This window comes from Tamandua tetradactyla, chromosome 7, assembly GCF_023851605.1.
Source record: "Tamandua tetradactyla isolate mTamTet1 chromosome 7, mTamTet1.pri, whole genome shotgun sequence".
NCBI lineage: Eukaryota > Metazoa > Chordata > Mammalia > Pilosa > Myrmecophagidae > Tamandua > Tamandua tetradactyla.
In genome coordinates, this window is record NC_135333.1 from 47,437,848 (window position 1) to 47,449,984 (window position 12,137).

Below are 12,137 nucleotides of genomic sequence, written 5' to 3' on the forward strand. Positions count from 1 at the left end.
AAATGAATGTTTTTTCTTTAAAAAGAAATTTTCAAGAAAATTTTAAAGAATCAACTGACAGATACATTTCGCCTATGCTTATTAAATGTGGGAAAATATTGTTTATGAGAGATTGGAAACAGCACATCAAATGTGTCTTCCTTGCATTTGTCTTGTATTTCATAATGGGAAACATTTTTAAAAATCAATTACTTTTGGATCCTAAAATCAACATTGTCAGATCATTTGAACCTATTGCTCATTTTCAGCTACCTCCCAAAAGTCCAAAACTGAGTTATTTATTTAGGGTATAACAGAGAGAAATGAAAATTTAGATGCTTTACCACAATTTGCATATTACCCAACATATTAAATAAGTTTGACTTTTAATATTAACATTTTACTGAATTTATTTCCTAGTATCAGACCAAGACAAATAAAGTGTACATCTTTCATTCCCTGACCACAGTTTCAGCTAAGTCAGAACTTAGAAGGTCCAAGAACTAACAACTGAGCCTTTCTAAAACAGGGACAAAATTTACTGAAATACTAATAACTATTTTATGTCAGTAACAGCCATCATACTGTAATTTTTTGATTCAGTGTTTCCAGATTCTCTTGCTGACTCTATCAAATTTACTGCTGGTTTTATGAATCTCAAACTGAATTCCTAACCTATACCATATTTGCAGACATTAAACCCTATCAAGTCATATATTAGAATGGTTAGTAGAGGAATTAAATATTATACTGAGATGTATACTATAAAAAACATCTAGTCCTTTGATGCTTTTAATGTGAATCCTTCTTACATTGGCAGAAAGGATTTGATGTGTTCAATGCACTAGATGTGATGGAAAATAAGACATTCTTGGAAAAACTCAAGTTTGGCATAGGAGATGGCAATTTGCAGTATTATTTGTACAATTGGAGGTGTCCAGGAACAGACTCTGAAAAGGTAAATTAAATTACCTTTGTAAACTTAAATAAATTTACCTAGAAAATCCTATATTTACTTCCCTTAGAATTAAGAAGTTTTTTTAAGTAGCTTTTAAAAAATACAGACCTATTGTACTACATTATAATTTTTCTTGCTTAACAGGCCTAACTATTTCATTTCTTCCCTCCCTTTAGGTTGGACTTGTATTACAATAAATGGATATTTTATTTCTAGAACCCTGACATCATCATTTGTTAATGTTCTATTTAATGATTCCTGGAACTTGCCATTCCAAAGAAGAATTAAAGCACAACTTAAGTGAACTTGAAGTAGTTGATAATAATCAGAAAGATGAAAAAACATCCATGAGTAATGACCAATAGTACACCTTTCTAGCCAGAACATAAAAACTCATCCTTTTATCACCATTTACCCATTTTTGGAAGGGATGAAAGGGGGGTACAAAGAACGCATTCCTCTGATTTACAAACTTTTGGTTGTCTCTTGATGAAAGTATTTTTCCACTCTAGAAAAAGACTTTTCATATGGACTGAACAGAAATAATGGCATTATGTAGGAAAACCTTTACTGTTGTGTGGAGATAAACTGCTGCATTTGTATTTATTAAGTTGTGGTATATCTGTCAGTTTAACAGAATGGATCCATTTGGAAAATTCTACTTATCACCTTGCGTGATATCGTTGAGAAATTCCATGAAATCAACACTTTTGTAACTCATTGATGAGAGTGGTGGATGTTTAACTGTGGAGCAATACAAAAATGTACTAGTGACTAGTACATTTACTTCTCCATAAGCAAAATTGCCAAATCATTCAACACACAGATTTGTACTTTGATCTTCAACAGATTGATGGATTGGTTCAAAAGCAAAGTTTTGTGGAAACCTGAAGTATGCTCTCTGAAAGAGTATACACCCAAGAGTAACTAAACTTTGCTGATGCGCAAACCCTAATTTTTTGTCAGCAACGAGGCTATGTGAGGAAAAGAAAATAAAAGCTCTAAAGTCAAAAGAAATGCCCGGTGGGATTTATTAGTGCTATCAGGACATTGATAGTTTGAATGTTTTTATTACTTATGCAAAGTTGCACATATTCTTTTAAGCTGACTTTAATTTATCATGAAAGCTGAAAAGCTAAAGGAAAATGTCTTATTTGTATATAAGTGTTCATAATTTTGTTACTGATGTTTTTATCTAGAATTTGAAAAATGAGGTTTCACAATGTACATATGTATGTATATAGTGCCAATAGTTCAAGGGGATAAAAAGATGCTCAACAAGGCCACAGAAACTAGCCTTGACTGAGATACCACAAAAGTAGATACTACTTACTGCCTTTATTGTAACAGTGCCTCGGCTGTTCAGTCCAGAAAAAAGTTTAATTACTTTGACAATGTCATTTCCTTCATGTTATAAGTAGCCAAATGAAGCCAATCATATCTTATACTAGGGGCCAGCATACTAGTGCCCATGGGCTATAAATCCAGTTCCATCACCTGTTTTTGTACAGCCCACGAGCTAAGTATAGTCGAAAAAAAATCAAAAGAATGGCATTTCATGATGTGAGAATTATCTGAAGTTCAAATTTCAATGTCCATAAAGTTTTATTGGAACACAGCCACTCATTCCTTTATGTATTGCCTGTGGCTGATTTCACACCTCAAAGGCAGAGGTGAGTTGCTGTTAGAGAGACTCTATGGACTGCAAAGCATAAAATAACTGTCTGACCCTTTACAGAAAGAAGTTATTGTCCCCTGATTTACACTGGGAAACTGAAAGCTAACTTCTCCAGCCTGCCTGTCATTTAAGCTTGTGGGATCCTTGAGATGGCCACTAGAGGAGATGCGTGGGCCACAGGTAATACCTACTTAAGCACTGGCACTGTTTACTTTTCTTGAAGACAGTACAGAAAACTTCTCAATTGAGCTGGCTCAACCCAATTCATTACAATTCTTTGAGTGAGAAAGGCTTCAAGAAGCAAAACTGAACCAGTTCACTGAAACATTTTTTGAGACACCAGTATTAAGTCAACTTAATTTGGAGTCAGGGCTTTTGCTAGGAACTACTTCCTTCACATTTTTATAGCTGTCATTATGAAGTAGATTTTCAAATAATTACAAAATTGCCACCAAGAAATTTTGTCACGAGCTTATGTCACGATGAAACTGTTCCTTTAAATTTACATAATTCCAATTATTACAGAGTTCATATTTTTACTCATTTTAAAAATAGTAATAAATGACACATTTGCCTCTATAATTTAAGCAGTTTACCAATGAATATTGTAAAGTGGAGATCAGTAAAACTACTTGTTTATAAAGTAGCTATTAAGACATTAAATTAAAATGCAATATAGTGTTTATATTTTAAAAAAACTACATCGTCCTGCATCCTTTGTCTCTAACTGAAATGCTCTACTCCATGAGGTATACATCCTTGTTTTTTCTAAGATGGGAATAGGCAAAAATTTACATGAACAGAAGTTAACATAATCTGTTGAGTCAACCAGAATCTAAACTGTAAATAAACTCAGGCAATCCAGGATCTTCTCCTAAAGTTAGAAAGTAACTTATGTCCCATTTCAAAACATGCAGGATGTCCATCACTGCCCAGGCCTGCCTGTAAGAATTCAAACTCCTCAGTTGTTTTATTCTCTCCTTGTCCTACTTCACCTAATTATCCTCACACTTTTTATACATGTTAAATTTCTAAGAAATAAATTAACCACAAATAAGTGAATTCTAAGTAGACAAAATACTCTTCTGGGTTAAGTGTCACTTACAGGAGCTGCAGCCGTCTTACTTCACCTCAGCACATCATTCTGTGATAGTTCTACCCACATTATATATATATCAATAACCTCAACAGGATCAAAGGATGAGCTTAAGAAGTCCCTGTACACCATCTTCTCCCAATCTGGCCAGATGCTGGATATTGTTATCCTGGAACCTGAAGGTGAGGGGCCAGACCTCCAGCTTATAGTCAACAGAATGACCAACCTCCTGTGCTGCACATAGGGTTTCCCCTTCTATGACAAGCTCGTGTGCATCCAGTGTGCCAAGACTGACTCGGATATTACTGCCAAGATGAAGGGCACCTGTGCATAGCAGGACTCCAAGTAAAAGGAAGCCCAAGAACCAGGAGACCCCAGCTGCTAAGGTGGCTGTACAGGCTGAGACATTTATGACCCAGGTACCCTGTATCATGCATCACATACCAGGCCTGCCTTTATGATCCCACAGTCTGATCTTGCACCTGGCCACATCCCACCAGGGGTCATGCCCCCAAAAGCACAAAAGCAGCTCATACCAGGATACACACCACCTTAACTCCATTCAGGAAACCCACCAAATCACATCATTCCTTACCAACTTGTTAGAAGAGACCAATGAACTCTTGCCGTCTTATGCTTTTCAACATTATCTGCCTTCAAGGTTCAACCTGGTCCCCACAAGTGCAGACATCACCTTTCTGCAGTTTGAAAATGAGGTACAGGTAATGTCTCCTTACAATGCCCTGCAGAGTTTTGTGATCACTCAGAACAGTGCCAGGATCTCCTTCACCAAGTAGCAACTTCCCCCATGCCTGCCCTTGCCTCCATTCTGAAGCTGAAAACACACACCCCACTCCCAGCCTGCCTTGGCGGCCTTCTTCCAGCCCTGAGAGTGGTCCCATATAATCCTATATAATCAGCATTATACCCAGTCTGTCTCCAGACACTGCACCTGGCTCTGGTTTGGTTTTTCACACAGGCAAACCTTATTTGGCTTTCCTATGACTATCAAGCGTTTCTCCCAAGCCTACACCTACCTACATAGAAAGTCAAACTGACATGAAATTTTAAATGATGCATTGCTTCTGAAAACAATGAAATGCTTGGCATGAAGTATGTTTCCTTTATAACTGATAATGTATCTCCAGTAAGTTCTATCTACCTACCTAACTCAAACCACATTCACTGTGGCAGTTGTCAAGCATGAGAGAAAAATGTTAACTGTTGTATACTACAGATGTTTTTACAGGCATTGCTCCAGCTTTCTTAAAAAGTGAATTTATACACACATGAACATTAGTTTCAATAAACTTTTTGTTTTGATATTCATCCTTTTAAATATTTTCTGCACTTAGTGTTTGTGGTTTTTTTTGTTTGGTTTTTTTTTCACATGGGCAGGCTCCGGGAACTGAACCTGGGTCTCTGGCATGGCATGCGAGAACTCGGCCACTGAGCCACCAATGCCCGCCCTGCACTTAGTATTTTTAAGCCTAAAAATACCAGTGCCATACAGTTACAAAGAGTCTTCACATTTGAAAAGAACATAAACAGTATCCTGAAAAAATATATAGAGAGAAGTAACTCATTTTATTAGTTTCCAGGCTTCTGTGCAAGGTATTTTTGTTTAATTGTATAAAATGGCAAGGTTACTTTGAAGTGGACTTTTTGCTTTTGGGTGGCTTCCTTATCTTATTAGGATTTGGTATTAGTTTCTTTATTTTAAGGGGTTGTAACACGACAGCAGAGGCCTGCTGACCTTCACCAAGCTTTCTCTTATGTTTAGACAGGTCTTCAAATGAAGTTTCCAAAATCTCTTGGTCTTGCCTTTCCAAAGATTCCGTCTCTAATTTTTCCCAGGCATCCTCAATTCTGCCCTGAAGCCATGGCACATTTAAACTGGGTACTCTGGGAATTATAGCTTTCAATTCTTCAACAAAGTCAGTGGTATTTCTTTTGAACCCCAAGGCTAGGACACATTTTAAGCCAATGGCAGGTGCAATTTTCTCACTGAGACGGGGTACCTGGCAAGCAGGAACAGTTCTGCTTAAACTTAACTGAATCAAGTGTGAGGTGATGACTGCAGGCTTGGCTGACTTACACACTAAGACTAACAGCAGTTCGTTCCTTTCCAGAGCTCTAGTAACTTCATTGACTCCAATAGCAAGCTGCTTTCTGACATGCACGGGAGTCCATCCTGAAACTTGTTGGTTATCATCTGTTTTTTTCTCCTTCAGATCCTCACTAATATTGACATCAGTGTTAAATTTTTCTTTGCTTAGTCTTTTGAAAAAAGGCTGATTTTTCTTTTTCTTCTTATCCTCAATCTTCTGAAGTCCAATGCATTTAAATTTGTCTTCAAGTGTTTGTAATATGAAGTGCATATCCTCTCTCTCCAGAGTACTCCAAGAGATAATGTATGGGTTGTTCAATGATGTTTTTACAGTTAAAGGTCTTGTCTTACGGACAGAACCTCTCCCTGGTGCTTGAGGAGCTGCAGCCATTTTGAAAATCCTTCCTAGAGAAGCAAAATGACAAAGACAAATCAATGTTAACTAGAAATTTATGTCTTAAGAATATTTTGGTTGTACTCTAAGTAAGGTATAGCAAGCCTAATTATATAGCCCCAATTATGTGACCATATACTTAACCTCTCTCTGAAGATTAAATAACTTTATTTTCTCCATAATGACTTTGTCTTTATTCAGATACAGGCAATAAATGAATGCTTTACACTACTGCAATCATAGTGACATTCTATTTGTCTATTTATTTCATTTAATAAAAATGTTCCATATTTCTACTTTTTCATAATTATCCTTGAACTGATTATATAGTATTAATCTTAAAGATTTGTTAACTGGGATTTGATGGTGAACGAGTCAGTCACTGCCTGCATGATGCTCACGACCTGTGATGGCCTTGGACACTTTACTCGAAATTAACTACGTTTTTTTGTTGTTGTTTTTTAACTGGAACAGTAATATTTGCACCTGATTAAAAATTCAAATACTACTTTCATTGTGCACCCTTCTAAAAGTCTCCTTTCCTCCCTGGAAGTGGCTTTGAAATCTCCAAAATGTAGCAACAAGTAAGTTTCCTCTACAGCCTTCCTAAAACACTGGATACATGGGGAGATATACAGTCCTTCCTATGTTATTCCAAGCTAACTGTGCCATTTTGCAATTTGGTTAGCTAAAGGGAAAGTGTGTAATAAAATATAAATGTATTATTATAATTTAAAGATAAAACTTCTTAAGGAAAATAATAAGAGGAAGTGGAGACACTACCACCAGCCTATCAGAAATAAAAAGAATTGTATTTATTTAAAAAGAGAACACTATAAACAATTGGCCACCAACAAATCAGATATCCTAGATGAAATGGACAAATTCTTAGAAACACACAAATTATCTAAACTAACTCAAGAAGAAATTAATAATGTCAACAGACCAATAACAACTAAAGAGACTGAAAAACAACCAAAACCTCCCAATAAAGGCAAGTCCAGGACTAAATGGCTTAGCTGGTAAATTCTACATTTTTAAAGAAAAATTAACACCAATCCTTCTCAAACTCTTAGAAAAAACTTAAGAGGAGGGAACACTTCCTAACTCTCTATGAAGCCCAGCATTATCCTGATACCAAGAAAACTACAGACCTTATTAATATAGATGCAAAAATTCTCAACAAAATAGTAACAAACTGAATCCAACAGTATCTAAAAAAGATAATACACAATGACCAAGTGGGATTTATCCCAAGAACACAAAAGCAGTTGAACATAAGAACATCAATCGATGTAAGATACCACCTTAGAACAAAGGCAAAAACTACATAATCACGAAAATTGATGGAAAAAGGCACTTGAAAAAATCCTGCATCCTTTCGTAATAAAAACACTCAGAAAACTAGGACTAGACGGGAATTTTCTTACTAAGATAAAGAACACTTATGAAAAACCCATAGTTACCATCATCACACTCAATGGTGAAAGACTGAAAGAACGCTCCCTAAGGTCAAGAACAAGACAAGGATACCCACACTGCTATTTCACACTGTACTGGAAGTTCCAATGAGGGGAACTGGGCAAGGAAAAGGGATAAATGCATTAAATTGGAAAGGAAAATGTAATATTCCCTATTACATGAATATGACATGAATATGAATATGACATGAGTAACATAGAGAAAATCCCAAAGAATCATAGGAAAACTAGAGCTAATAAATTCAGCAACATTGTGCAGTATTAACATCAAAACAGAAAAATCAGCAGTATTTCTACACCACAGCAATGAACATTCTGAAAGAAAACTTAAAACAATTTCACTTACAATAGTATTAAAAGAACAAAACACCTAGGAATATATTTAACCAAAGAGGTGAAAGAATTGTGCACTGAAAACTATAAAACATTGCTAAAAGAAATTAAAATAGATCTACCTAAAGAAAAGGAAAGACATCCCATGTTCATGGACTGGAGGATCTAATATTAAGCTGTCTATACTACCCAAGGTAGTCTACAGATTCAACACAATCCCAATCAAAATTTGGGTGCCATTTTTGCAGAACTAGAAAAGCCAATCTCCAAATTCATAGGGAACTTCAGGGTGCACCAAATAGCCAGAGCAATCTGGAAAAAGAACAAAGCTGGAGGATTCACACTTCCCTATTTCAAAACCACTACAAAGTGGTTGTAATCAAAACAGCATGACACTAGCAGAAGATAGTAGGCATAAAGACCAAAGGATTACAACTGAAAATCAAGAAAGATACCCAATTATCTATGGCCAACTGATTTTTTACAAAGATGCAAAGCCAGTCAACAGGGATAGAAGAGTCTCTTCAACAAATGGTGCTAGGAAAATTGGATTTCTCCATTACAAGAATGAAGTTGGATCGCCACCTCACACAATATACAAAAATTAACTCGAAATGGACCAATAACTTAAATATAAGAGCTAAACCCATAATATTCTTAGAAGAAAATATAGGGAAAAACCTTCATAACAATACATTTGGCAATCAATTCTCAGATAAGACACCAAAGACAAAAGCAACAAAAGAAAAACATAAATTGGACTTCACCAAAATTAGATACTGTTGTGCAACAAAGCATATTATCAAGAAAGTGAAAAGACAGCCTACACAATGAACACAATAATTATAAATTATATATAATAAGGGATCAATATCCAGAATATATAATAAGCCTAGTTAAAAAATTACCAAAGGACTAGAATAACAACTCTCCAAAGATGATATACAATTTGTCAATAAGCACATGAAATAGAAGCTCAACATCATTAGCCTTCAGGGAAATGCAAATCAAACAAAGTAAGATGTCACATCACACTAAAGGGATGGCTACTATTTTAAAAAGCAGAAAATAACAAGTGTTGGCTAGACTATTAGAAACTGGAATCTTTATCCATTGCTGGTCGGGAGGTAAAACCGTACAGCCACTATGGAAAACAGTTTGGTGGTTTCTCAAAAAGTTAAACATAAAATTACCATATGACCTGGCAACTACACTCCCTAGGTATATATCCAAAAGAACTGAAAACGGACTTGAAGAGATATTTGTACACCAGTGTTCAAAGCAGGATTATGCACAATAGCCAAAAGATAGAAACAACCCAAGTGTCCAACAAAAAGATGAACAGATAAATACAATGTATTATATCCATATATAATGGAATGTTACCCAGCCACAAAAAGAAATTCTGATACATGCACTACAACATGGACAGACCTACAAAACATCATGCTAAGTGAAATAAATAAGACACAAAGGACAAATAAGTGATTCCACTTATATAAATCTCTAGAATGAGCAAATTTAGAGAGAGAAAATAATACCAGAGCTGAGAGTGGAGGGTGGGAATGTGGTGAGGTGTTACTGCTTAGTGGGTACAGAGTTTCTGTTTGAGGTGATGAATCAAGTTTTGGTAATGGACAGTGGTACACATTGTAAATGTAATTAATGCCACTGAACTGTACACTAAAAATGGTTAAAATGGCAACTATGTATATAACTACAAAAAATTTTAATTAAAAAAAAGCTTAGGTCTAAAAAATAATTGGCAAGATGCTTACTGGGGAAAACATTATAATCCACCAGCCTAGGGAGTATATTCTACTTATCCTTCCCAGAGTCAACTGTATGTATCCTTTTCTTCCCCTTAATTTTCTCCCTCTCCTTCCTGGGGCTCAGCTGAGTACCATACGGGCCCACTTGGCAAAACTAAAGGAAGTGAAACAAGCCGTCCCTGGGGAAGCCTAGGGTTTGGAACTATCCCTATTTTCAGGAAACCAGAGGACTCCTATTGCCTCACTCCAGCTCATTTCTTCTCTCAGCTGGGCCTCCTCTTCCTGTTGGCCCACACAGGATTAAGTTCTCTCCAGTTAAATTCCACTCACTAGACTGGGTACTGCTGAAGAGCAAGTTTATCTGTGAAGTGTCAAAATTTATAAAGCACTATCCCCGGGTATTGTAAATAAGATTCTCAAAACATTCCTGTATAACCATCAATGTGTGAAAAGACTCACGTTAAATACCTTGTCCAAAGTCACAACTAGTTTTCCAAATCCAAATTTTATGCTCTTTTAACCCAGGCTGCATCTCAGAAATCATCTGCAGCTTTAAAAAGCCTACAGTTGGTTGGTGACACCCATCCCTACCCCGCCTGGAGCGCCACTCACACACTTACCTCCATGACCACCTTTCATATTTTAACAAATGTTTAGGGATTCCCCACAATGCACCTGGCCATAAAGATTGAGTATTAAACACGGTAAAAACAATCACTGGCCTCCTTGGGCTTACATTCTATAAGGAAAATTTATCAAACAGGTAATAATAATAATAAACGTGGTACCATTAAGATCAGGGAACTACAGGATGCTAAGGGAACATACAGCAGAGGCCTAACTTTGTTGAGGGGGTCTAGGAAAACCTCCTGGAGGAAGTGACTTTTTCATCGACCTATGAAGAATACCTACCAAAGGCGGTATAAGTAGAAAAGGGTGGTTCCAGTAAAGAGCATAAAGGAAATGAAATAAGCTCAGCGTCGCTGCAGCAGCGACTTCTCGAAGAGGAGTGGTAAAATGAGAGTCAAGACAGGACAGTAAGAACCAGATGGTGAAGGCCCTTGCAAACCTTGCAGCGGGGAACTACTAAAACGCTTAAAAGCTTAAGAGAGGCTGTATTAGAACGGCGTTACAGAAAGATCTTAGGGGATTCGGAGCAAGGCTGTGAGAATGAATTCAGCAGTGACTCCCGCACGGTCTAGGGAAGAAATGACGATACCCTGCCCTGGACTCGCCGTAGAGGGGAAAACGAACAAAACACGCTCCCTGCAAAAATTAGAAAATAAAACCTACGCGATGTGGAGACCGCCTGGGGGTATAACCTGGGCAAGACTCAGGACAAGTCCGGGTTTGTAAATGCGGTCACGGTGGGTTCAGTTTCCTCGGTAGGTTCACTCCTGCGGCCACCGCACCTGGCACCTTTGCTCTCATGCGGGAGCCTGTGAGGCACTGTGGGCCACTCGGGTATTTCTAGAGCTCTATCCACGCTCCCGGCTCGTAGACCGCGCACAGCCCACCCGTCCGGGAGGAAGTCGCGGTCCTACCGCCGCGGAGGCCACGTGTCATCTGGCTGCGCCTCGGCGTGAGTCACAGGGAAACCCGACCCGCCGCTCCCTCTGCCCCCAAGCCTCACTCCCCGACCCGGACTCACGCTCGGGCCCCGCAACAGTCCTGCGTACGCCCTACAGAGCGAGACGAATGCGCAAACCTCAAGGCCTGCGCGAGCAAAGGACCCTCCAAGCAGCGCCCTAAGCGCCAGTGCGCAGGCGCGAGGCGTGTTTCGCGACACCCTGCTGTTGCCACGGCCAATCTCGCGAGACATGCCTCGTTACCAAGGCCTGTTTCGGCTACCCTGAGGTTACCGCGGTGACTTTGGGATCTCGGTCCCCGCTGCCGGGTGGGTTGTACCAGATGGTTTCCGGGAAGCTACTTCTCCCTTGGCGCGTGTGCGCCCCCTGGCCCCCCCGAGATAAACCCAGCGCCTTGGAGGCTTGGCCCTCGGTCTCTTTTCTCTGGGTTTGTCTCGCCTACCGAACGTAAAACCCCAGCCTGGTTGCAGAACCCCTATCAAATCGTGCCGAATCCCCAGCACCATGAAAATCAAGATAGACGGAGAGAGTTGTTTTAGGCAGTAGTCTAAGAAACTGAGAGCCCCTTTAGCTGCTCTGAGCTCTGAAACTGTAGTGGGGATCCTCTTCCTGCTGAGGATGCTCCAAGCAGCGGACATCTAATCCTCAAGAGCAAGAGTCTCTGGGAAGCCTCAGGCGTGTGGTGAGGAAGCCCAGTGGCATGCCAAGCCCTCTGATCTGAACTACATGGTCTCTCCTGAGAGCAAG

General features: G+C 38.7%; 2 protein-coding genes across 4 annotated transcripts in view; one reads left to right on the forward strand and one right to left on the reverse strand.

Annotated features, from left to right (window-relative positions):
* NMT2 (N-myristoyltransferase 2) overlaps nucleotides 1-6,045 on the forward strand; it is a 68,806-nt gene extending 62,761 nt beyond the window's left edge. The window contains exons 11-12 of one of the 2 annotated variants that reach the window (XM_077169331.1): nucleotides 800-937; nucleotides 1,114-6,045. In XM_077169331.1, the coding sequence (XP_077025446.1) occupies nucleotides 800-937; nucleotides 1,114-1,134 (159 nt within the window). In that variant the 3' untranslated portion in view covers nucleotides 1,135-6,045. The remainder of the gene's footprint in view (nucleotides 1-799; nucleotides 938-1,113) is intronic. The other variant, XM_077169332.1, reaches the window with a different exon arrangement.
* RPP38 (ribonuclease P/MRP subunit p38) lies at nucleotides 5,280-11,579 on the reverse strand. Of its 2 annotated transcripts, none has more exons than XM_077169336.1 (2): nucleotides 11,453-11,579; nucleotides 5,280-6,226 (listed from the first exon to the last, which is right to left on the reverse strand). In XM_077169336.1, exon 2 carries the CDS (start codon nucleotides 6,210-6,212, stop codon nucleotides 5,358-5,360), a length of 855 nt encoding a protein of 284 aa, XP_077025451.1. In that variant the 5' UTR covers nucleotides 6,213-6,226; nucleotides 11,453-11,579; the 3' UTR covers nucleotides 5,280-5,357. The 2 variants fall into 2 exon arrangements, with proteins under 2 accessions (XP_077025451.1, XP_077025449.1); XM_077169334.1 differs by lacking the exon at nucleotides 11,453-11,579 and adding an exon at nucleotides 11,095-11,434.
* Between the last annotated feature and the right edge of the window lie 558 nt (nucleotides 11,580-12,137).

Bases quoted from the DNA above. Each gene is read 5' to 3' on its own strand.
- RPP38 (XM_077169336.1), bottom strand. From the start codon at position 6,212: ATGGCTGCAGCTCCTCAAGCACCAGGGAGAGGTTCTGTCCGTAAGACA.